This window comes from Aotus nancymaae, unplaced genomic scaffold, assembly GCF_030222135.1.
Source record: "Aotus nancymaae isolate 86718 unplaced genomic scaffold, 86718_ANA_hifiasm-v0.15.2.pri h1tg000115l, whole genome shotgun sequence".
In the NCBI taxonomy this organism is placed as follows: Eukaryota; Metazoa; Chordata; class Mammalia; order Primates; family Aotidae; genus Aotus; species Aotus nancymaae.
The window spans coordinates 3228994-3256182 of NW_026988530.1; the positions used below are offsets into that span (position 1 = coordinate 3228994).

At 33.7% G+C, this 27189-nt stretch overlaps 1 protein-coding gene across 3 annotated transcripts in view; it reads left to right on the forward strand.

The window, feature by feature from the left end:
- Positions 1–27189, forward strand: part of GPM6A (glycoprotein M6A) — a 379591-nt gene that overhangs the window by 179364 nt on the left and 173038 nt on the right. Inside the window, exon 1 of one of the 3 annotated variants that reach the window (XM_064371043.1) lies at positions 14624–15341. The exons of 1 other annotated variant lie outside the window; for it this stretch is intronic. Coding sequence is in view for 1 of the 2 variants with exons in the window: in XM_012454693.2 (XP_012310116.1) it covers positions 15305–15341 (37 nt within the window). In the remaining variant the exon portion in view is untranslated. Of the gene's footprint in view, positions 1–14623; positions 15342–27189 lie in introns of those variants that run through there. One more of the 3 variants, XM_012454693.2, reaches the window with a different exon arrangement.

Genomic DNA, 27189 nt, shown 5'->3' on the forward strand with positions numbered 1-27189 from the left:
TCCCTACATAAAAACAATTACAAAAGATCCCGTCTAGACAAAAAGCACGTTCATGACCACTGCTGCTTGCTCAAGTGTTTCTCTCGTTGTCTTCTTTTCTTTCTAACAAATAATAAAATTCTATTAATGACCATTTCATAGTAGAGATTCTTAACATACTTTCTATTACTTTGGCTATGGATGATGTTAAAGATTGACATCATCTTTAGATTGACAACACAAGCTAACAGAGCCCTTGAAACACTCTTCACTGCCTCAATCTGATGTATTTTCATCATTGTCCATGTAAGAACCTGATATTGGCTCTTTAATGTATTTGTTCATTTGGCCTCTTACCTTTCTCTTCTAAAGTCTAAATGTCATGGTTCAAGGACCCAATATATGTGTTCATGGACCTGCCCTGTAAATTAGATTTCTATCTGGGCAACGGTAAGCACTCAATATATAATCAATGAATGAATGTCTGAAAGACTATCCTTGGGCAGGATTCCTTTGGGTATATTGCAATCCTCTGAAATCATTGTATAGGTTCTGTTTGATACTACTCCCATGAAATATACTTTTGCTATTAAAATTACTGCACCCCAAGCTAACCCAGTACAATTATCTGTAAAACCATGGCTTTACAACACAGAGCTAACAGAGCCCCTAAAACACCTTCACAGCCTCATTCTGATACATTTTCATCATTGTCCATGTAAGAATCTGATGTTGGTTCTTTAATGTATTTATTTATTTGGCCTCTTACCTTCCTCTTCTAAATTCCAAATGTCATGGTAGCAAGGACCTAGTATTTGTGTTCCTGGACTTGCCCTGTAAATCAGATTTATATCTTCGCAATGGTAAGCACTCAATATATAATCAATGAATTAATGACTGAAACCTTATCCTTGAGCAGGATTTTTTGGGGTATATTGCATTTCCTCTTAAATCAATGATTATAGGTTCTGTTTGATATTACTCTCATGAAATATACCTTTGCTGTTAAGATTACTGCACCCCAAGGTAACCTAGTACTAACCTATCTGTAAAACTTTGGCTTGTGTGACTTCAACATTCATTCTGCTTTTTAAAGATAACGGTTTTAAAATTTTAAATTCATTTTAAATTTACAATTCAATTTATATTAAAGATTCTTTATGAGCTACAAGAGGTATACAAGAAGAGATGCCTTGAAAAATATCTAGGAATTTACACTGGCATCCAACCCATTTAGCTACAAGTGTTAAGATTTAAATAAACATACCATTTGAAGAAATATTGACATCACTTTTGCAGGAACTGGTTAGTCAACATCTGTTTCCTTTTGTTTATTAAGTAATTTAATGTATTGGCAACATGAACTTTTGAGAGACTTTTACATTCAAATTTTGCTTTCTCATAGTTATAGAACTTGTGAAAATCATTTGCTTGCCTAAATTTCGGTCTTATACCTTGTAAAATAGACATACCACTTGCTCTCAGGATTGTAAATAATAAGAAAAAATATGTGGCTAGCATACAGTGGGTACCACACAAATATTTGTTAAATATTACTGAATAAGAAGACTTAAACCTAGTCCCTGGAAAGCTGGGCACCTCACAATAGGTCTAACCTCAGTCTCACTTTATGAATGGTAAGGGAAAAACAAGTGCAGCTCATGGTTTCTGATTGCAGTGATGGGCAGGGAAAATGAGTATCAGCCATATTGAAATATTAAAAATAAAAAATGTATGCTAACTGGCAAATATGACCTATAGACAAATGAAATTGAAAATCAGGAAGTCAGATAGAGAGAGGAAATAAATCACATCTACCTTAGTATTTGCAATATTAAATGCTAAAAACAGCTCTGCATTTTGTCTAGAATGACAGTAGTGGGGTGCTTAATGCTTACTTGAGCAGACAGCCGAAAACCATGAAGAACACTTGTGAGTGTATGGATTGTGTGTCTGCCGCACAAGCAGAGTGGAGTCAGGTGATGTTTGCAGGTGCGTTAGAAAATAACAGTGTGCACATTGCAGCAGAGAAACTTCTCGGATGTAAATTACTTGAGTGTATCAATCTTCCTGGAGCCATAGTGTGGTCAAACATCTATCCAAAGAGACCATATGTCAGGGCCAATAAAATATTCTTGACCATGCCTATGTCTTCAATGGTATTGCCTAGGTTTTCTTCTAAGGTTTTTATGGTTTTAGGTCTTACATTTAAGTCTTTAATCCATCTTGAGTTAATTTTTGTATAAGGTGTAAGGAAGGGATCCAGTTTAAGCTTTCTGCATGTGGCTAGCCAATTTTCCCAACACCATTTATTAAATAGGGAATCCTTTCCCCATTGCTTGTTTTTGTCAGGTTTGTCAAAGATCAGATGGTTGTAGATGTGTGGTGCTATATGTGTTCTGTTCCATTGGTCTTTATATCTGAAACAAACACAAGAACAGAAAACCAAAAACTGCAAGTTCTCACTCATAAGTGGGAGTTGAACAACGAGAACACATGGACACAGGGAAGGGAATATCACACGCCAGGGCCTGTGAGGAGGTGGGGGACTAGGGGAGGGATAGCATTAGGAGAAATAGAAATACCTAATTTAGATGATGGGGTGATGGATGCAGCAAATCGCCATGGCACATATATATCTATGTAACAAACCTGTACATTCTGCACATGTAACCCAGAACTTAAAGTTTTACATATATATGTATATATACATAGATACATATATATATATAACATGTTTTCTAGGTGTTTCTGAAGCATCCAGAATGTGGGCCTATTTGTTTTCTCTTTAATAGAAAGTAGATCACAGTCTAAGGCCTCTTGCTCAAAACTGACAAACTCCCTGAAGATTTCAGATATCTGACTCACAAAAAAAGAACAATGCGTAAAATCATACCTTTCTCTCAGAAGCAAGTAAAGAAGGGCCTTTCACCTTGATTGCCCATTGGGAGAAGCCCAGTGCTCCAAGCCTTTTTAGTCATTAGTTCAGATGTGTTGGGAAAGGCATTTCAAAGAATGAGAAAAGTTGTCAGTCTGAGTTTTCTTTTTTGAGATAAGAATTTTTAGGTTACCTAAAGTGATCTCTGGAAATGTAAAAGTACACTTTAATGTATTTTTTCATCCACAGAGGACTTGCAATCTAATGTATAAGCAAAAATACCAAAATGCTTATGATAAATCTGAGAAAACTTGAATCTTGTTTTTCCTCATCAGTTCTCTATGCACCATATAGTGTAATCAGCTTTTTCAGAGGATATCTCCTACCATCTGCATCTGCAGTGAGACTCAAAGCAACAATTTAAAATCACGATTTCAAAATTCAGGACTTATGACAAGCCACTAGTTTTGCATAAAGTTGTATTTACACCCCCCCCCCTTGTCTGTCTTTTTCTCTCTCTCTTGTGCTTATCTATTTATTTTTGCAAGCTTGTTATTTATAATATCCAATATGATATGTAAGGCTAGGCTTAACGAGATTTCTTAATTGTTAAATATTGGTTCAAGCGCATGGAGAAAAAAAAATTCATCCTGTTTTCAGGTAAGTTATAACCTGTGTTCAATGTCATTAATGTAACAGTAAGCTTTTACTCAAAACTGAAGAAATACTAACATGTGGTGTCTAACAACTGTGTTAATCAAGTACTGAATGATTTTTTTTTCGAGTGATATAAGTTTAGTATTAGGGAAACCAAAATTCAAATCTCCATTCCTCATTCACCAGCTATGTAGCCTTGAGAAAGTTACTTAACCTTTGAAAGCCTCAATTTTCTCACATGAAAGAAAGCTGTCTTGCAGAGATGTTGTGAATATTAGAAAAAAAATTATAAAAATTGCTAGCCCAATGTCTATAACGTTTTAGCTTCACAGTTAGTGGTAATCAACTTATTATTGTTATGTTTTCTGATAATTAAAATAATATTGTATCTATATAAAAAGGATCAAAAAGCATGTAAAGAAATGAGAACACATGGACACAAGGAGGGAAACATCACACACTGGGGCCTGTCAGAGGATGGGGAGAAGGGGAGGGAGACCATTAGGACAAATATCTAATGTATGTGGGGCTTAAAACCTAGATGACGGGTTGATGGGTGCAGCAAACCACCATGGCACATGTATACCTATGTAATAAACTTGCAGTTTGCACATGTCCCAGGACTTAAAGTAAAATTTTTTTTTAAATGCTAAAAAAAACCCAAAAAGCATGTAAAGAATTAAATAAATTATCTCAAATACCACTTTCTAGAAATAAGCACTTAACATTTTTCCATATATCTGTATATGCTTGTTTCAATGCAAATGTTTATGAACATTTTAAACTACAAAAAGATACTATTTATACTGTTTTATTATATGCTTCTATCGCTTTACTATGAACAGCTTTTCATTGTTAATATATGTGACTTATATAGTCATTAACTGCTATATAGTATTCCCATTTTTGGATGTACCAAAATTTTTCATAAATGATTCTCCTACAGTGGACAGCTTTTTAAAAAAGCATTATTTATGTTTAGACAAAAAATAGAAAAGGATAAGATTTCCAATTAAAAGAAGTTTTCAAAATATTAAATTGAAATTAAAGCAGTTACATATTATGACAAATATGAATTTATAGCGGGAATGCAAACAGAGTTAAACATCAGAAAACCTACAAATGCAATTCTTACTGTAACATATTCATAGATGCAATATATATAATCATATTTGATGGAGAATAAAACATTTTTTCTGATTCAATAATATGTGAATCTCAGATATATGGACTTATTTAGACAGATAAAAAATGTCTACCCAAACCTACTACAAGTAACATATAATAGTGAAATCATAGAATCATTTCTTTTAAAATCACTGCTCAATTCAACACAGCATTGGTGATCCTAGAATGCACACTAAATTAGGCGAAATAAGTTAAAATATACAGATTGGAAAGATAGAATCATATCTGTTTTAATTCAAGTATGTGATTTTCTGCATAGATATTTCAAGACCTATACATTATTAGAACTATAGGAGAGTGAGCAAATTTGCTTCTTATATGATTAATTTTTAAAATCAATAATGTATTTCTTTACTTCGGTCAAAGAAGAGTTGAGATATTTAATATAAAATATCTATAAAAGAAATCAAATACTCAGGAATAAAAACAACAAAAATATGCAAAGCTCTTAGAACATTTTAAAACATTCTTAAAATATTAAAATATATGAAAAAGTTCTCAACATATGGAAAGAGATCTCATGTTCATGGAAACTGATTCAATTTTGTAAAAATGTTAATTATCTCTCATTAATCTATGAAGTTAATTTAAGTTCAATAAATATAAGTTCACCTCCCCCTCATTATATTTGAAAGGTGATTCTAAAATGTAAATAGATGACCAAAAGTCAGAATTAACTAATACACTGTAAAAATATATATGTTAGATATTTTATTACTGTAGAATTTGTATTCAGAACTTACAAATAACGTCTATAGAATAATACCAAAAATCAAGCAATACCATGGGAAAATGAGTGAAGTGTATGAACATGCATTTCACAAGAGGAAAGCCATTGGCTAATAGCATGAAAATGTTCTCAACTTTATGAGATACTTAAGGAAATCATATTAAGCAAGATACATAATTAATACTCATGTGAATAAAAAAATTTATCTTTGGTAACATTTAAAAATTATTAAGCATTAAAGATGTAGAACAGTAGGATTCTCAGATAGTTCTTAGAGAAATTGAAATTGGCACAAGCACTTTGAAGGGCTTTTTGACACATGTGTTATTGAATACACACAAGCTATTCCACCCAACGATTCCACACATACACATACCTTAGATTTCCAGAGAAAATTTTACATGTATGCACTGAGTATATATAAAAATATTCACTGTAATTTTTTGCAGTTGTTTAGAAATTAAAAACAATAGTAAATGTTTGTCAACAGATCTGCATATATCATTAAAAGATTGAGGAGGAAGTTGTGAAAAGAGACATATAAGAAGATACCCTTGATATTCAATCAAAACCTACAAAACAGGCTGGACATGGTGGCTCATGCCTGTAATCCCAGCACTTTGGGAGGCTGAGGCAGGTGGATCACTAGAGGTCAGGAGTTTGAGACCAGCCTGGCCAACAAGGTGAAACCTCGACTCTACTGAAAATATAAAAGTAGCTGGGCGTAGGGGTGCACACCTGTAATCCAAGCTACTTGGGAGACTGAGACAAGATAATCACCTGAACCTGGGAAGCAGAGGTTGCAGTGAGCAGAGATTGCACCACTGCACTCCAGCCTGGGCAACAGAGCGAGACTCCATCTCAAAAAAAAAAAAAAGCCTATGAAACAGTACTAACTATACTAACAATACTAATGAAACTATACTATGTATATATTGAATTATAAGGACAACATACAGGAATAAAAACACTCCAGTCCTGAGTGGTTGTTAACAGGGGGTAGGGCTGAAGAAGATATAAGAAACATAATAAGGTTAGAGATGTATAATCAGCTTTGTATTTTATTTTCTATGTTAGGTGGTAGTACAGGTGATTATTATTTAGCTCTGAAAAGTTAATTTTAAAAAAGAAAATAAGATGGAATAAGAACTGTTCATAAAGTCCTATTTGCTAAATTGTGGCACTTAGTAGTTTGAAGATCTGAGATACGTCCATGAAGTGAAGGTGTCTATATTTCTGCTAAACTGCATGGATGATAATTGCATTTGTTAACCAATGCTAACAAGCACATTAGAAATCTTAGAGAACTTTCTCTACTTCAACTCTCTATGGTAGTTTTACTCTGAAATCACACTTTTGTTGATTTATTGCTGTTTAAAGTGAGTATTAATATTTTTAACTTCAATTGTAAGTTCTTTGAATATGAGAATCATTTCTTCAACTTTTTTTGTGTGTCTCTCACAGCATCTAGAAACATGTTGGGCATATGGGAAGCAGTTAAATGTCTTTTGTTTGGATGAATACAACTATTTATGTTGCAGTAAGACTTTACAATCAGGGCCTCTTCCTGCACCTTTGGGTCTGCTACTTATGTAAGTGCAGACAGATAGCCAGGTGATTCAAAGAATGGGCTTTGGAGTCAGAATGCCTATGATTGAATCCCATCTTCACCATTCTGTTACTTGCTTCAAAGAATGTAATCTTTCTATTCCTATTTCCTTCTCTGTCAAAATGGGGACAATAGTAATTACCTGACAAGGCTGTTGTGGTGAATCCTAAATGGAATATACACTTTTTAGAACCTTAGAACAATGCCTCACACAGGGGAAGTGCTGAGTATAATTGTCATTAATATTAATATAATTGCACCTATCATACTTTGTTCCAATTATTTGTCTCTCTCTTCTATCTTTGCTATTAGCTCTGTTAGAGCAGGAAACTACATCTGCCCTGTTCACTTAGCTCAGGCTCAGGTACCTCGTAGTCATTGAATAAATGCAAGTTGAGAGAGTGAGTAAGTTATAAAGTTTAGTCTTTGGTGAGCTCAATTTAAAGTAGCATTTTTGTGACCACAGAGAATCAGCTTGGGCCGGTTTTTAGGATCTCTTTCTAAGTAGTACTAGTGTTTGGATTTTGAGTAGTTAAACAAAGGCCACTGCTGCCTACCCATTGCATCTTGGAAGCCATGGTTTTACCCCTCATGCTTTCTGCTGTGTTTTATGGAAAACATAATTACCAAAATGACATTTGGATTACTCTTGCTTTCTGGCATTTTGGAGAAAACAAAACTATTTAGAAGTTTTAAAATCTGGATCACCTTTATGGTTATAGGAATTCAGAGTACTTAGAATTGATTCTTCTATAAAAGGGTAAGTTTGACCCAAAGAATGTCAGCCTTGAATTTTTCTGTTTCCCCTTACTGTTATCAGCATTTATGACAATACAGCTTTCCCTTAGTAGAGGAAACATGGAACACAATGAATATTTCCCAGTTCCCTTTTTGTTTTGCTGGTTGCTCTTCGAAATATCTCATTGTCATTCTGCCATCAACTGCTGGGGAATGACATTTGTTACATATGAACATGATATGTATCTCCCCAAGTTATTGTAAATTATGTTCGCCCTCTAAAATATTTTGTGGAAGCAGATAAACATAAGGTAAGGTGTGTGTAAGCCTCTGAGTTTGTTCATTTATTTATTCGTACATCATTAGTCTTTTATTCATTTGTTCATGCATTCTACAAGTATCTATTAAAAGCTTGCTATGTGCTTGTCTTGTGGAAGGGGAAAAGATGGAGGCTGTTATCTCATGGAGTTCATAGTCTGCAGGCCAGCGGGGAGGCTATATATATATATACGCACATATATATTTACACTTTGTAATATATATATAAAACACTAATATATATACTAATATATATTACACTAATATATACTTATAGATGACTATATATTACACTAATATATAATACTAATATATATTACACTATTATATATAACACTAATATATATATAACTCTAATACATGACACTAGTATATATTACACTAATATATATAAAACTATATATAACAATAATATACATGTACTACACTAATATATATAAACTAATATACATATATTACATGAATATATATAACACTATATATTTTACACTAATATAACACTAATATATATTGTGTAAAATTATATTATATGTATAACACTAATACATATAACATATAATACATATAACACTAATACATGTAACACTAATATATATTGCACTGTTTATATAAAATACTAATATATATTACACTAATATATATGACATTCATATCTGTTACACTTATATTTAACACTAATATATTACTGTCATATATATTACACTATTATACTAATATATATAACACTAACATATTACACTTATATATGACTAATATATATATTACACTAATATATATAACTAATACATATTACACTAATATATAATACTAACATATATTACACTAATATATAATACTTATCAACACTTATAAAACATATATTACACTATTACATATAACACTAATATATATTGCAGTAATATAACACTATATACAAAACATATATATATATTTTTTATGATTTAATAAATTTAATTTGTTTTTACAGGTGGTTCACAGAACCAGTACACTCAAGGCTTGACTAGATATTGCAACATTGAAATTTCCCAATACTGACCGGGATTCCAGTTCATCAGATACATTCTCATTGTTTTTCTCAAATAGAGGGGAATGAAGTGACCTTTTATTGACAGTGATTAGCAGTAATAAGGCTACTGTATGTCATTGGCAATCCCCAAGAATTTTTCCTCTCTACCGAAGCTGTTCTCTTGTGAAGCTTTCCTGAGCATGTCTTAGTAAAGATTCTAATTCTGTTTAGCACCCTCAGTGGGGGAAATATATATAAAACATGTATAGTGTTATATATAGTGTTTATATATGTGACACTAATATATATAACACTAATATATTATTGCACTAATATATATAACACATACATATATTACACAATACATAACACTAATATATATAACACTAATATATATTACACTAATAAATATGTTACATTAATATATGACACTAATATATATAACACTAATATGTATGTTACACTAATATTTATATAAAACAGTTATATGTATCACAGTAATATATATAACACTAATATATATTACACCAATATAAATATTACACTAATATATAACACTAATATATTACAATAAAATGTATATAACACTAATATACATTACACTAATATATATAACACTAATATCTATTACACTAATATATACACATGTATATATTAGACTTTGAGGAATCGCTCTGTAATGGAATGTGCTATGAATGCTAAAAGATGCCTATTCGGTCAGAAAAGTTTTGCCTGAGGATAACACTTTCCAGCTGAGATCTGACAAGTGAGTAGACTAGCTACCTGAGGTTGGAAGGGAAAGTGTTTTAGGAAGAAGGAACAATGTTCATAAATGGACAATTTTGAGAGATTAGAAAGAGATGAAAGAAGGAAGAACAGCAGGGGGAGGTTATGCCAAAGAGGTGAATTCCTGCTAGGTCATGGCTGATCTTTCCAGCCAGTCTAATGAGGTCAAACTTTATCGTAAGAACACTGGAAAACCATTTATCAGCTATGACCTACTCATGACAAGATGTCTGATGATTATGTGAAAATACAATATTAATAGATTGGAGAAGAAAAGTCTTGGTATGAAAGAGCCTAAGATACCAGAAAGGTAATTTCTCGGGAGTAAATACTAGTGGGTTTCCCATTGTCTACCTTTTAGGCTCCAATCTTGTGGAGTACAAGTGAGGCCTCAGGAGTGTCTTCTCCTTCAGTACCCTAAGAAAACTAAGGACTAAGATTCAGAATTGGCTATTCCAGCACAGGACTACTGAATAGCCTGAGGACACAATGTCTAATAAACAGTAAAAGAGAGTTTCTGCCCATGTAGCTGGATGTTAGTCTATTAGGTGTTCTCAGAAGAGAATGGCTTTCTCCCCATGGGTCTTGGTGCATTCGCTTTCAACTGTTTGAAAAAATATTTTCTTTCTCCACAACAATCTGCCTTTCCCTTTTTTCCCGTCTAATTTCGTCTCCTTTGGGTGAAAGGTCACCTGCTTTGGTTAGGTCAGATCAAACTGTACTTTCTAGGAAACCAGGAAAACTTTTCCAACTATCAAAAATAAATATAGGTTAGATGTCCTTGATGTAGGCTTATGTGGCATGTAATGCATTTTTATTTTTATTTGGCAGCACCTGTCATTCAGCATTGTGATATTTGGTGATATTATGCTACTAGGCTATAAGCCTGATTAGGACAGGAATTTGTCTCATCAGTATCCCTGTTGCCTACATCAATTTCCTGTAAGAATGCTTAATAAACATTTTTACAGTTCAGAATAAAAGGAAATGGGGGTAACGATACTACTGTGAATACCATGATCATTCTGTGAATTGACTGCTTTCGTTGATTATATAACTCTGAAGAATGTTATGGTAATTTTATAATATACTGAAGACATTGCAGTGTTTGTGTGGTTTTGACTTTCTGTAGGAAAACATTATGGAAGTCAGTCTCTGACCTGGAGCTTAGACTAGTAGTCAAAGGGGTCCTTTTTCTTTGTCAAAATATATGAAGATCCCAACTAAGACATTTCATTCTAGAGATAATGTTAAGTCTGTGTGTGAAACATTTGAGGTAGAAAAAAGGCAGTTTCTAAATCGTGTTCATGCCTGTTAGTCCCATGCACTAGGCTTGGTCTTCATGATCAAATTTTCCACATCTCTCTTTGTTCTCTGATCTAGGGACAATGAACATTTTTCTCCCCTCACTTATAATAGTTAATGCTGTATTTGGAACCACAACTTGTTTAATGTTAATTCTGTTTGCTTGTCTATATTATGAACATTTTATCACAAAGCTGATTGTATTACATAATAGGGGAATATGTCAATATTTTCTCAGTGTATACAATAATGTATTTATCCATAAAGATAAGATGAAGTGTTAAAGCCAGCTTCAAATTAAGATGAATTAAGAAAAGTGAAAGAGACTTATAATGGTTTGGGATTGAGTGAGCTTACACAGAAAAAAAGTAATATGCATTACAAACATTTCTTAGACAGTATTTGAAAGGGAAATCTGACTTGATGAAAATATAATCATATTTTTAACTACCTCGTTAACTTATATTTACTTTAGTTTGTTTTTTTAGATCTTGCTCTCTTGCCCAGGCTGCAGTGCAGTGATGTGATCATAGCTCACTGCAGCTTCAACCTCCCAGGCTCCAGTGATTCTCCTTCCTCAGCCTCCTCAGTAGCTGGGACTGTAGGTATGCACCACCATGGCTGGATAATATGTTTTTTAAAGAAAGTATAGTGATGAGTTCTCTCTATGTTGCCTAGGCTGGTCTCAAACTCCTGGCCTCAGAATGTGTTTGGATTACAGGCATGAGTCACTGCATCTAGCCCATATAGTTTAAATAAATGACTAAGAGTAGAGTGGAGCAAAGACAATATGATACAATGGAAAGAATAATAGATGAGATATTTCAGTCCCCATGAGGACACATCATTGCTAGTTATTAAAGTTTGCATAGTATATTTTATAATTCATAAAACAAATCTACTATAATGTCAAACATTTTTCTTTTCTAACTGGTTTAAGATACCTGAAACTTCAAAATATTTTTACTTCAAATGAGATCCAAGTTTAAAAAAATAATAAAACCACCATTAGCAACAACAACTTGGCGGGGTGCTGTGGCTCACACCTGTAATCCTAGCACCTTGAGAGGCTGAGGTGGGTGGATCACCTGAGGTCAGGAGTTCAAGATTAGCCTGGCCAACGTGGTGAAATCCAGTCTCTACTAAAAATACAAAAACTAGTAGCTGGGTGTGGTGGTGCATGCCTGTAATCCCAGCTACTCGGGAGGCTGAGGCAGGAGAATCGCTCGAACCCGGGAGGTGGAGGTTGCAGTGAGCCAAGATCACGCCACTGCACTCCAGCCTGGGTGACAGAGTTGGGCACTGTCTTAAAAAAAAAAAAGGAAAAGAAAAAAAAAAAGCATCAACCACTCAATTACCATCAAACAGGAGGAAGGGGAAAAGGGGAGTGAGTGTTTAATGGGCACGGAGTTCCAGTTTGTGGAGATGAAAAAGTCTTGGAGATAGTGGTGGCCATCATCACAGAACAATGTGAATATGCCTAAAGCAACTGAACTACAGGTTTTAAAATGATCAAAATGGCAAATTTTTATTGTATGTTTTACCCCAATAACAAATAACTAAAGCCTACTGACAGGAGATTGCTGTAAGGGGGCTATCTATGTGCATGTATCTCTCTTCATTCATTTGACAAGAGTCCATTTCGACTCTCTCTGAGGACTTTATATTTTAAAAATGGGTATAAATCTACATTGGCTTATGTTGGTAACAACTGTCACATGAAAAAGCCTGTTTTAGACAAAAAGTGAGTGATTACATGAGCATGTTCTGCTGCAAAATTTCCAGAAGAAAAAGAAATCATGAATATTTAAAAATTTTCCTTTCCCTCTCATTTCCCTTGCTTTTGCTTTATATGTGTGGTGAAAAAGAAAGCTATGAACTGAGGCTGATTTCTGAAGATGCTAAAGACATTCATAAAAGAACAGAGTAGTAAGGAAAATTAGCTTCTAAGATCAGCACAGTAGGCAAGAAATCAGCAGACATGGGTTCTAAGACTTACTTGGTCATTTATTAGCCCAGTCTCTAAATGTCCCTGAGTGTCGGTATTTTTCAACATAAAGTGGGGAAAATTATGCTTTTCCCATTTGACTCACAACGGGTTAATGTATGTAATCACGTTTTATAGATTGTAAAGTATTCTAAAAATTTAAGGTGGCATTCTTGTAGCTACTGGCCCTACTATTAACAATCGGTTTCACTAATGATTTCCATGGTATAAAATGAATAAAGAATATAAATGAGGAGTGATGCTCCATTCTGTGTTGATTATATGCCAGGTTATGTCAGCCTAGGGATGAGTTGAAGCAGAGAGGCTGCTACAATTTGGTTTTTTGATTTCCCTTATGGTTTCTTTCTCTCAATCTGTGCACTGAGCAAGCAGCTCTCTCAAAAACCCTTGAATACAAATGGATATATATTCAGAAGAGATAGGTTTTGACTTATTTGAATTCCAGTTATCTTTGGAGAAAATTCATTTGAAAAGAGAAAATAAAGAACAAATTATTATCAAAGTAAGAGGACTAAACATTCCTTTATGAGAAACAAACTGGAATGCAGTACAATTGTGTTTCCTCTAAATAGTTACTTTTGTAATATGTAGAGGGTGATGTGCAACATGCTATGTCCTGCTTTAAAGAATGCATGTGAAATGCAAGCTATAATGCAAGAAACACATGCTATGGATAATGAGGATGTGAGTTATTTTTCATTAAAGGCAAAGAGTTACAGCTATGTCTGTGTGTGTCCTTGTGTATGTGTGTCTCTCTGTGTGCCTCTGTGTGTGCATCTGTGTGTGTGTTTGCGTGTGTGTTTCTCTTCACGTGTGTGTGTGTGTGTGTGTGTGTGTGTGTGCTGGCTTATTTGGAGATGGAGACAGAGGCAAGGATCCTTTCTTTCTACTCTAGGAAAGGTTTATGCTCCTTGAAAGAGATACTGTTTATTTTCTTGCTATACCTTTTGTGAAGTATTGAGACTCTTGGATGGTGCCCTGTCACTCAGTAGGCTGAAGTACAAATGCTAATTTATTGCTAGACTGCAGCATTGTGATTTGCATTCCAAATCAGCTTGCAGATTCGAATTATAAATTGCTATCCTCTTGTTTCTTATCTAAAGTTTGTTCCTTCCTTACATCACTCTTCATTCCCCAAGACTGACCTTTAAAGAAATTCCCTTTCAAGAGATTCTCACTGGCAGCTTTAGTGGGCTAAAATCACAACAATAAATAACAAAGACATCAATAGGGTTTTTTCTTCCAGTGTTTTTCTCCCTTTTACTTAAGAGTCATATGGCACTAAGTACAATAATTACTTAGAACATGTATCTCTCAGGCTTAGAGCTTTATATTCACTCCACTCCTTTGACAGCCACGTTTCTATTTCCTTTTAAATCTCAAAGGTGTGAGCTTACGAGTCCTGTCTTAGTAATAAACTTTTGCAGATAAACCCTGAGATGGTATAATTACATCCTTTCTTGGCACCTTAAATCAAATTAACTAAACACTTAGTGAGGAGAGAAAAGGAAAACACATTTTTTTTGCAACGTATCTGACTGGGTGAAAGCCACTGCTGCAGCATAAAGAACCGACGGGAATCTGGGCTTTCCCACTCTGGAAGCGAAGGGGGGAATTATGGGTTGGTGGTCGGCTACATGTTAGGAGGACACCCCTCCATCTGTTCACAGCTCAGCCTGTTTCCAATTTAAAGCCCAGATTTCAATACAAACCTCAATTTCTTTTCCCCATTTTAAATGCAAAGCAAGACCTGTGAATCATAGTGTCTCTGCTCCCGGGATTCAGACCAAATTTCCCCCCAAAATTCTCAGGCTATTTGTTTGAATACCTGCTTACAGTGGTACACAATGGGCAGCTTTGAGAAGAAAAATTGATAATCTTCACGGAAGAGTAATTTGAATGAAATTACACTTGACAGCCCGTCTCCAAGCAAACAAGAGGAACGAGGGAGCCTGAGCTAAGCTCTGAGGACTTGCCCAAGCCACTGCTGTTGGAGCTTCCCAGGGAAAAAAAAAAAAAAAAAAAAAACCACCAGTTTTTCCAACATCTAATTGAGCTTTTGATTAATTCCGTGTACCAGATTCTACTGAAGAAAGGTAGCCATGGAAGAGAATATGGAAGAGGGACAGACACAAAAAGGTACTGTGCTAAAAAGCGTTTATTTGTAGCTAAGTAATTATTTTGCAGTTTCCTTGTTTGCTTTAGACACTTGCCAGTAAGGCTAATGAATGTTTCTCTCTTGGAAGGCATTTTGTTCCTTCCTCTCCTTTAGTCTGTTCCTCACTTGCAGTAATGTCTGGCATGAATGTTGTCATTATTTGCAAATCTTTCAGATATAAGTCCTGAAATGCGGAGTCAAGTATTAGTGAGAAGAGCATTGCGGTATTGTAGTGAACTATTCCTTAGACCAGTCTTTGTTAACCTTCATTTATTTCGTGATTTCATACTTGCCGAGCTGGGTCAAGGGATCCCTGGTGTGAGCCACAAACACAGTATTTGGAGATAGTTAAAAATTTGGTGATGTAACCATTATCAATAGCTTTGCATGGACGTCTGATAGAACAAAGACCAAGACCATAAATTATCTTTTGGTTGGTGCACCTTTTTAAAGCAATCTTTTTTTTTTTTTTAATGAGGTTGCAGTTTAAGTTTAAGTAGATGGAGGAAAAGTTCATAAATTTTCAGGGTGTATAGAAACGTTAACATTTTCCTTTCTATATAGTTGACAGTAATTCAACTTCTGAATAATATATGTTAAAGGAAATTTTTGATGCATTTTTAAAGCTTGTCTAGGTATATCTGGTTGTATAAGTTAAAGTGAAATTGCCATTTTTGTAGGTTGAAATGGATAAATATTGGTAATTTTGAATGATTAAATCAACTTAAGAATTTTTTTGATGTGTCAAATGGTAGCTTCAGAGGGAGCTAGCTTTCACCCCAGGATAGATGGTGTTTCTCTTGTCTGGTCTTATTATGTAATGTCAGAGAAAATGCTCTCATTTTCTTAGGACTGAAACAGTAACACAGGTAATAGTACATAAAGGTAATATTCAAGAATGGTGTTGAAAAAGTCAGCTATCAAAGTTAATTTCAAATGTATATAAATGCATTTATTTTAAAAAATTATATTTTATCTGATAAAATATTTAGGTTTGAAGCACAGTACAGTTACCATATTTTTATCCATTTAGCTAGGCTGTGTTTCTTCTCTTAATGTACATACATACATTTTGAGGCATATATGGTGCACACACACACACACATACGTAATCAAAGACCATTGATATTAAATATATGAAGGTTTTATATAAGCAAGAGATAATAGATAAGTTGATTTTCCAGTTTTAGTCCTTAGTACCGTTATTAATGATAATCTGTAATAGAAACACAAAAATCTACATTGATAGCATATGATCTATTTTTTAAATTAAAAAAAAAAAAATCTCAGCTCCTTTTATTATATGCACAGATAGCCTAAGTGTTCATCAGTGATTTTAAATGGGAAATTTTAATGGTAGTTTCTGTTCTTGCAAGGTATCTCAATGGACTATTTTAATTTAGAATAAAATGTCTTATGACAACATATTTTTTAATACCTAATGATAATACTTATTGGCCAATCAATTTGCTTAAGGAAAGATAAACAGCATTTTAAACAGGAATGATATTCATCACACTAAATAAAACCTTGAGTTAAATCATGGATTGTGGTAACAGGTTGAATGTGTCTGAGCAAGCCTTGTTAGCTGCAGGAACCAAGAAAAATGATGTAATTAGTTGTGATTTTTTTTTCTCAGGTAACACTGAAAAGCTTTCTTTTATGGGGGTGGAGGCGGCAATGCTGTGAGAAAAATAATTCTATCACAGTGGGTTTTTCATCATTAAAATATGCATTAGCAACAGAGGTGGAAAGCAATCTTAAATCAGAAAAAATGTTTAGTGGTCTATCAGTTTGTAAATGTATATGAATATATTTATGATTTCGGTTTTTTTCTTGAGAAAAAGATTTAATTTTCTTCACTCTCAATCTTCTGTTCCTCTCCACTCTGCCTATGACACCTTTTCTATATAAGTTTGTTATTAGAAAGTAACATTTGAATAGAAATGCTCTGTCGATATGCGCGTGGGAGGTAACTGTGAAATTTCTGGAGGAGCAATTTGACAAGCAGATAAAATCATTAGAGATTTTTCAAGAGTTTAGGTGGAGAGACTTAATGATCTATCTAAAGAAAAGCAGCATTTTGTGTTTGTTCTTATCCTGTTTTTCTTAGACTGCATCGGATTTTCTTAAATAATAATTCAGTTATCACAGAGTTTTCTTCCATTTGCAAGATGCTTTTCAGTCCTTTCTTAAAATTTAGACCTAGTCTTTTCTGTTACATGTCAAAAAGACTTAAAATTCATGTCGGTGTTTACTCATATTACCTTGCAAATTCAACTAGAATGTAAAATGGAGTGGTTTCATTAACTAATTATAATTTCATATGTTTGAAAATATATATACTTGATGCTTAAGCACTTACAAAGATCATCCATAAGAAATATATTTTTCTTCATAGTGAGAGCCCCCCTCCCCTCTTAAGCTTTAAGGCATAGAGAATAGTCCTAACTTTTACCCTAATTTAAGTATACATGTTCAGTCAGAGAGAGAGAGAGGATAATTTAAAAGTATGGGTGACTTCATCCACCAGCCATTCTGTTCAATGAGCCCATGCTTGATGTGAAACGGAAATGGAGATGATTAATCTGCCTCTCCATCCATTTCTGCCGCCCTCCCCAAAGGTGAGTATCTCAGTGTGCTGAGGGGAGTCTAGTATTTCAATAAACATGTATTTTGTTGGTAAAACATGGCCTCTACATGAAAGCCACATACTTCATCTTGTGTTCAGTCAAAACATTGGTATTCTCGTATTGAAGAAAAGAAAAGGAAAAAAGAAAAGAGTGTTTTGAATTTGGTCTTTACAATGGCCATAATAAACCTAGCATCATCTGTCAGCAAAATCAAGATTCATAGTCACAAAATCATGCAACAAGGACTCCAATTACTGCAGAGCGGTTGAGCAAAGTGAATAAAGAGATTTTGATGAAGATTTAACAGGTGCACATTTATGACTTGTAACCATGCAACTGTTTCTAGAACATTTTGCCAAATCTTATGAGAAAATATGTAAATGATTTATGGATTTCTAATTAGTAGTGAATTGGTGAATACACATTTGGGTTGCCAGACTAGTGGGTGACCATCTTTTCGTGGATAGCCCTAATGAAGGCGTTGCTGAGTTAGGAGAGGTTTATGGAGGAAGGCTGATGAATCAATGACTAAAGGGAGCAACAACACTGTATAGAGATAAAAAGAAAACAGCAATGAACAGAAAGAGCCAGCAGGCTGGAGTCTTCATACATTGGCTGAGCTGTTCCCAACACCCACAACTCAGATGTATTTAATTTCTGAACATGAACATTTTATGAAACAGGTCCCAAAATTACATGTAGTATACCAGAAATTTTTTAATCGGCACAAAAGATAACAGCCACAGTGTCACTCACTATGTTTTCCTAGTATAATAAGCCAGCAGCTATGAATCTGTGCAGTTTCAACCACCAACTTCTCCAACACCAAAGCCCCATCTACCATTGCCTCAATGGAATCAATCCTTGGTGACTCTCAGGGCCTGGGTCACTAGCAGACATAGATGATCAATCTCAATGTGATCAGGACCCAGTTTCATCATTTCAAACAGCAACATATAGTCAAAGTTTAATGGTCATTGTTCATCCTTCGTTCCATACCACTAACCTATTTGTCATTTCAGCATATCTTTAACTTATTAAAACAAACAAGAATACATAAATGAAAGGAGAGTTACGGGTGTATTTTGTTTTCCCTATCAATGTTAATGTCCATCTATCTCATAATTTAAAATACTGTACAATTATTTTTGACAAGAAAGCCCATCATCATATACTTTATACATTTATATATGCACAAAGCATACACTGTATATTGTACTTAATATACAGTATATTTAATACACAGTGCAGCTTGTAGGCTGACTAAAAGTCTCTTTGGACATCTTATTTTAATAAGATTATTTTTATCTTGAAAGATGACTTTAGAACCTAACTCTCCCTTAAGAAGACATCATCCCTGAAGAAGACACACCACTACAATAAATGAAAAACAAAAAGTCAGCTTTGGCTTTGAGAAATTAGAAAATATTGGCCAACCTAAATTGTACAGTGACATCAGTGCCAGATGCTGGCCTAAGGACTTTACATAAATGAACTAATTCACTCTTTACCATAACCTTAAGTAGTATTAATGTTGAGGAAACTAAAAATCAAATAGGTTAATTGACTAGACCAAAGTCACATAGTAGTAAATAGTAGAGCTGAGTTCAATACAATCAGAATGAGTCCAGGTTCTGAACATTTAACCCCACTCTCTGCACTAGATGTCCACAGCTGCCTGCCTGCCAGCCACACCTCCTTCGAAGGACTGCTTTCACCACGTTTCCACTGCACTCATCAGCTATGTTCTGTAATTTGTGGTTGTGTTCCTTACCACCAACTCTGGCTTCTTTTTCTTTGCCAGATATGAAAACTTTTTCAAGAGCAGCCAATCCCTAAGTGCACTACTAATTTATGACTTGTAAGTCATGGACTGAATCCAAAAAGATGAGTTGTTTCAATTGGCCTTCTATCTTGAAATCTGGGATAGGTGATTCTCAGTATGCTCTGAGGATCTCTTTAACCTGCAGCACATTTTTATAAAAACCATGCCCCCCATCTTCTAGCTACTCTGGGCAAATCTCTATTCTTTGTAATCAAAAGACCTCTAAATAAAACAAATTTTCAGATCCTTTTAGGAGTCTTACATAAAGAGGCTTAGTGCTAAGAAATTTTCCTTGAGTTTAACCTGGTGGGTGGAAGCTGAATCAAACGTATATCTAATGTATTAAATTTCAACTTTGATGCCACTCTTTAGCATATCCTTGAAAATTTTGATTTTTTTCCCTCATCGATCTTTTATTTTTTACAATTTGAATAAGTTTGTCCCCACATCACTGCCTACCAGTAAATATTGGTAGTATAATATTTGGGGAACCACTGCAAAAAAATTAAATAGACAAAGTGTGTCTAGTTTATTAATAGATTTATAATCTTTAATATGTCATTGAAGTCTGTAGACTAGTGGCTAAGAAAATAACAAAAACATCATCAAAAACCTTTAAGTAGTCATTTAAGTATAACAATTAATAATCTGCTTCTTAGATGTTGGCTACTTACAGACCCGTGAAAAGGGAATTGGTTTTGTCCATCTAGTGGACAGAATTAATCTCAGCAAATACTGTCGCAAATCATCCTTCAGCTGCCATTTCCACATTTGGATAACAAGGCTAGAAGAAACATGGAGAATCAGATTTTATAAAGCATATAGGATAAATCTGTCCGAAGATTTGACAGCTGTGCTTTTGCTAACATTGTACTTAACCTCAAGTGTCCTCCTGGGTATAAGAAATTACTTTTACCCCTTGCTGTTTTCAAATGTAGTTCTATGACATCTATCAGTAGGAAAATTAGTTACATTTTTAATAAAGTTGAATAGATAGTCTCAGAACTTCTGCATTGTTGTGGTTTTTATGTCTGCTGTGGTTAAGGTACAACATTTCAGAATTTTATCATTTTATGTTTTCATTGGATCAGTTGCTGATTATGGTGTTTTGTTTTCTTTTTTAGTGTCTGTGGTACTGTTTATCTCAGAGATCCAAAATATTAATAACACATTTCTAATGTCTTGTTAAGATATGAATAGATTTTTCACAATATCATTAAAATGAGTGAATTCACCTTTTCAAATGAAAGTGCTTGATATAGTTACTTCATTAACTCCTTGAATTAAAATTTAAATATTTAAAGAGACTAAATGAGAATTACAGCATGATAGATAGATATTGATGGTGTCCTTGGAGTGATGACTTCTAAGAAATGGTTTTTAGAAATTAATTATTCTTTAATTCATCAGACGACAATGGCTCATAAGGGATTCATAGGATACAAGAGAGAACTTCTAGTTTGTCAATTGTGAACTCCATTTTCCCCCAGGCAAAAACCCCTTCCCACCATTCAAAATGTTTGACAGTTTTCTTTTTCATACACTGAAGGCAGACTGCCTGGCTTACTTTCAAAAATCCTTTTGGATAGCATCCATACTAACAGGTGGCACAGCTGTGGATTAACTGACATTATAAAAATAATTCATGTTTTTCCATGTGCTTTCAAGTTGTGACCATTGTCTTGAATATTCTTAATCCAACAGTAACTTGCTTCTTTGTACTGTGAAAAATACAAAGAAAAACAAAAGATAACTGATTTTTTTTTCGAATTGTGAGTGGGAAATACAACTTTGGTCAAAGAGGAGAGTCAGTTCTTTATTGGTGTCTGTTTATAGAGTTCAATAGAGAATTAAATTATAATATGAAGAAATTGGAGGTCAGAGAAAAAAGGAAGAATAACTGTTGGCTTTTAAATGTTGTGGTTTTTTTTAAACTGTTGGCTTTAAATGTATTAGAAGATGTCGACATATGACAACATTAACTGCTATATATAACTAGATTCATTTCCAAAAGAAAGAAAGACACTTTCTCATATTGTTAAATTGTTTAATGCTTTTGGACTTGAATTTTTATCACATGAGAAATAATGAGTTTTAGTATACCTACCTCCATCAAAGAGAGGAACTGGATGGACTCTATCCCTGAGAATGATGCTAGAAACATATAAGAGATTGTTCATATTGCCTCCTATTAGGGAGTGATCATGCTTTTTCTTGCTTATCAAGTAAAAATGAGGCAATTATTTTGTTAATTAGCATTTTTCATTGATTCATAATAGAACTTTCAATTTCTAGGAAATGATTTTCTACATTGTTATGATTGCAATTAATACTCCCCATTAGAAGGGTTATTTGAATGGTGAATTACCTATTCTTTCTTAGAAAAAGAGAATATGGAAGAAAAACTTTGCATCTGTATTTATTATCTGCTTGTTATTTTATGCAAAAATGTTTAGTAAATAATTCAAATTAAGAACTAGTACGTGGCCAAATTTCCTTCCCCAAAAAACTTGACATTGTTTTTTAATTGTTTTGAGATTTTTCTACACATTTCCTGTGTTGGTGGACATCTACTTTCATTTTTAACAGTCTATACCATACCAATTTTTCAGTTCAGTTTAGTTACTGAACATCTGAAACATAAGTAATTTTACTAGCATGATTTATTTTTCAAGGAAAATATTAATAATAATAGCTAATGTTTAATAATCCAGGCACTGTTCCAAGCATTTCATGTAAAGTGTCTAATGTAAATATGTCTTAACATTAGTTAATAAATGTTGATTACAGGTTTTTTTTTAACAAATATCAAATGTTTTTTGACTTTATGGTCACACTATTTAGTCAATGGCGATTGGGTTCACACACTACAGGAAACTAAGAGAAAACCTCACACAAACATCCAGAGAAAAAAAGAATTGTCATACCACAAAATGAGATAGTCTTTCATTTCAGTTCCAAGAAAGATTATGAGGTGGATAGAAGGGAGAATGAGCCAAATGATTGCTCCATTTTTCTAGTTGAAAGATTATTTTTCCCATAATCAGGGCATTTAAATTCTAATTTTTGGAACCATGGACTGTACATTTGAGTGGCAGTAAAGAATTGCATTTATTTTTCTTCAAACACCTTTCAATGTTTTGCAACTAGAAATCATTATTAAAATAAGGATTGAGCATTGTTTGAGCAATGGAACTCTTAGATCTGACACTGAATGTGGTTTGTCCATTTAAAACCAAACATAGGCTTTGAGAATCTCTGTCTTAAATAGTACCCATGTATTACCAAAGCCAGATTTATGTAGTGGTTTATTGTCTCAGAGACTTTATTTTAGCTTTTCATCAAGTTAAAATAAAAAACCCTTTTAGAAAAGAATGCTTTGAAAACTAGTCATAGAATAATTGAACTTAAAACATTTTAAATTTCTGCTCAACCATTCACAGTAGAAAGTTGAAAATAAGTCATAAGATCTAGAATCCAGAAACCATGCACTCAGATTGTCTCCATGAATTTTAAACAGGTAGGAGAGCCAGCAGCTTTTCACTTGACCATCATAATGAGCGGCTAATTGACTTTTGGTTTCCCAGCCAGATGATTTTTGTTAAAACCCTGGCTCCTTTTCTTCACCTTAATTTTCTATATAACTTAATCTGTATTATTCACGTTTTTCCATGTACTTTCAAGTTGCGACGATTATCTTGGATATTCTTAATCCAACAGTAACTTACTTCGTTGTACTGTGAAAAATACAAAGAAAAACAGAAGATAACTGATTTTTTTCAAAATCTCCATTTTGAGAATTTTCTCTACCATTATCTTTGGGTTTAGGCCATTTAATGTGAGTTAGGTATAACAATAACTAGGTAAAAGCGCCTTTTATAATTCCTGGAACATAGCAAGAGTTTGGTAAATGCAGATTCCTTCTTTATGTTTCCTTTCCTCTCATCCTAACACATGTACCCATTGATGAGAAGGGACCAAGCAATTTTCTTTGAGTCAGAGAGTCAGAATTAAAGACTAGTAACTTTTTTGAATTGTTGTAGCAGTTATTTCTTAAATGTTTATCACTTAATATATGGCATCTCTCTCTCTCTCTCTTTTTTTTAAATGTATCTGTTATGCTATAGCTCCCTTCTCAAAGTACCAATCCCTGAAGGGTAAAGGTTTTATCATTTGTTCATGAACCCAACCTGCGAAGTGCTTTTAATACAAACCCATTCATAGCTGAGATGACTACTACTGATGATGATGCTAATGATAAAAAAGAGCAGGAGGAGAAGGAGAAGGAAGAGGGACAGGGAAAACATGAAGAGGATAAAGAGGAAGAAGAAGAGGTCACTTAACAGACTAAAGGAAGAATAAAACACAAATTTTCCCCTAAATAGAGACAGATCTACCAGAGCATCTAAACCTGGTTTGAGAGAATGCAGCGAGGACTCCATTTATGCCATTAGGTTTGAATTAAACATAATTCTTTTATTCTTTCACCTGAAATATATTCAGTAGTTGGGTAGCAGCTTTCTTGAAAATAAATAGATTGTCTTTTTTTATTATTAAAGAGCCCACACATACTTTTAGCATTATGATTGTAGCAATGAAGTCAAATACATTAAACTGTCAGGTTCAGCAAATGGTTACTGAAACTTGGAAAATTATGACATAATATTTTACAAAATGCTGTTAAAATTTAACAAAGTAGTTTACAAATTTGCTGACACTAGGCTTACTGTTTTCATTCGTAAGTATTGATCAAAGAAAACCAAATTACACAAGAAATAACAGTTGGAAAACATTGAGGACAGTTTAATAAGATAAGTTCTTTTCTAGAATATATTTAGCAAATTTCAAAGTAATGAATTTTAAAAATAGCATGCTAGTGAGCAATCAATTTTCTTTTGTCTTCTTTTGTGCTTTATTTTAGTTTTTGTATTTTTATTGGTATATAGTCCTACACAATTGGCTGATATTTTAGATGGGATCAAGAAACAATACAATCTGAAAACAGGGCACTTGAGCTCTCTGGTAAATGGTATCTGAAGAGTATTTCCTTCTAACCTTTTGATGTTCATCATATTCTCCCTACAATTTTGGTGTACTTAAGTTTTTGTGTATGAATCACTAATTTGAGTTTTGAGAGGAACTTGTGATACCATTATTTGGTGGAATTTAGAATGAATTCTTGTTAAACAACTGAAATAACTTCACGTTTTATAGGCCAGTTATATACTCAAGCTGAAAAGTATAATCTTGAAGAAAGATAAGCTTATTAATTTATGTAAGTGTTATTTTTGGATAGTTAATTTTTGCAACACTCCATGAAAATTTAATTCACAAAGGGATGGCAAGCATGTATTTCCATGATTGATCTCTACAACACCTTTTAGCACCTGTGAGCCCCCTCCCAAAGGTCTAACAGGAGCTACTAATTTATGACACACGTGATTCTTTCATATCATCTGTGTATTGAGTGACCACTAAATTTACATACACATCAAAAATATGTATGCCCATTGTTTCTGCTAAATTGGAAGGAAACTTTGTTTCATATTTACAGTTATATCATCGCTGCAATATTTGGCCTTCACTGTGGTACTCTATGTTTTTTTAAAATTCTGCAATGATGCAAAAGCAACATCAGTATAACCTAATGAAGAGGTCTTTTCAGGCAACTGTATTACCCATGCATGTGTCCTCCCAAGCATTCCGTAGTCTTTAAAGTATTAAAAATTACAGTGTATTCATCTAAGTCTCAATTTTTTAAAAAATGTATCATATCCACTGGTCACTTTATTCCATCTCTATCAGATTCCTGGAAAATCCTCTCCTGTTAACTGACAAATTTATTTTACTTCAGCTTTTAGGTATTCATAGATTTATTTTTAAAAGTTGACTGAGTGATCTGTTACTTATTTGACTACATTGTAGATGTATTAGTTTGAACCATGTCAAATTACTAATATTAAACACTTTTGATCTACAAAATGGCTATTCATTATACCTATAATATTAATGTGCTACATTTATAAAAGTTTTTAGGCCAGTCATGGTGGCTCACACTCCCAGCATTTTGGGAGGCCAAGGTGGGTGGATCACTTGAGGTCAGGAGTTCGAGACCAGGCTAGCCAATATAGTAAACTCTCATCTCTACTACTAATACAAAAAAAAAAAGATGTTTTTAATGTGATCTTGGTTTTAATATGCAAATTAGAAATATATGATGTGACATGATTAATACGTGTGTATTATACTTATGTGGAGTGTAGTAAATTTATCTGGCATTCTCCAAAGTCCTTGTGAGGCCATTTAATTCACGCTTAATTTTCCTTGTCAGCAAAAAATGGCAAACTGTTTGAAGACTTTATTGTTTGACACATTTAAATTTCATGAAAAAGCTAACATTGATCTCATTTCTTAGGTTGCTTGAGTTCAATACTTGGGAGGCTTGTTAAACATAGCGTTAAGATTAACAAGTGTTTAAGACTTACTCTGTCCGTCTTAGTGTAGACAGAATGTCCTTTAATCTAGAGAGTGGAAAATGTGCTTTGTTTTTCCTTGGATAGAATAGCACTCCCAAAATTATTTTCCATACATGTGGCATGACTCAATGAAGTCTCAGAGCCCGCAAGCTGTGAATGCCTTTCTGTTATGAGGGGGTTCACTTTTAGATCCTCTAGGATGAGTTACAGGGCCGTTTTGTGGTCCTTGAGGGACAATGAGTTACATACAATTTCAGTATTGAATGTAACCCAGGCATTAACCTGACCATTATTACCTCTCTGGTGATTTTGAAATTTTATACTGCAAGAAACAGAAGCTTTTATTGAATGGGTTTTATGATCTGTGTTTTAGAAATATGATGAAGCCATGATTTAGGCCTCAGAGTGGACGGTAATGCAGTATTGTACCAAAGAACAATGGAATGCACTTTATTTTATGTAGATATAAAATTTTAGCTGTTATTTTTAAAGTGTGGGTATGGGAAACAAGTGGGAGTGGATAGGAAAGAATTTGATGCACCCATCTCGCTATAGAATAGATTAAATTACTTTAGACAAGATTTGGCCTAGAGGTTGGAGGGTCTCTTCTCTGACTTGGGTAATTTGCATTCAGTGAAGTTAAAAGGATATTGATATTATCTAAAATGGACTTACATACACGGGGTTAGCATACACTGATTAAGCAAAACAATCTATGTCTCTACCTAGGTTTGGATACATGTTACATAATTTTGTTTTTGTTATATTTTGTATATTCTTTTTAGCTATTTGTTTTTATTTTGTATATTCTCAAATAAGATTGCTCTTCAGTTCAGCCCTCAACCAGAACAGTTAGCCCTCAACCACAAATTATACAGTTATTGGAATTATTTGT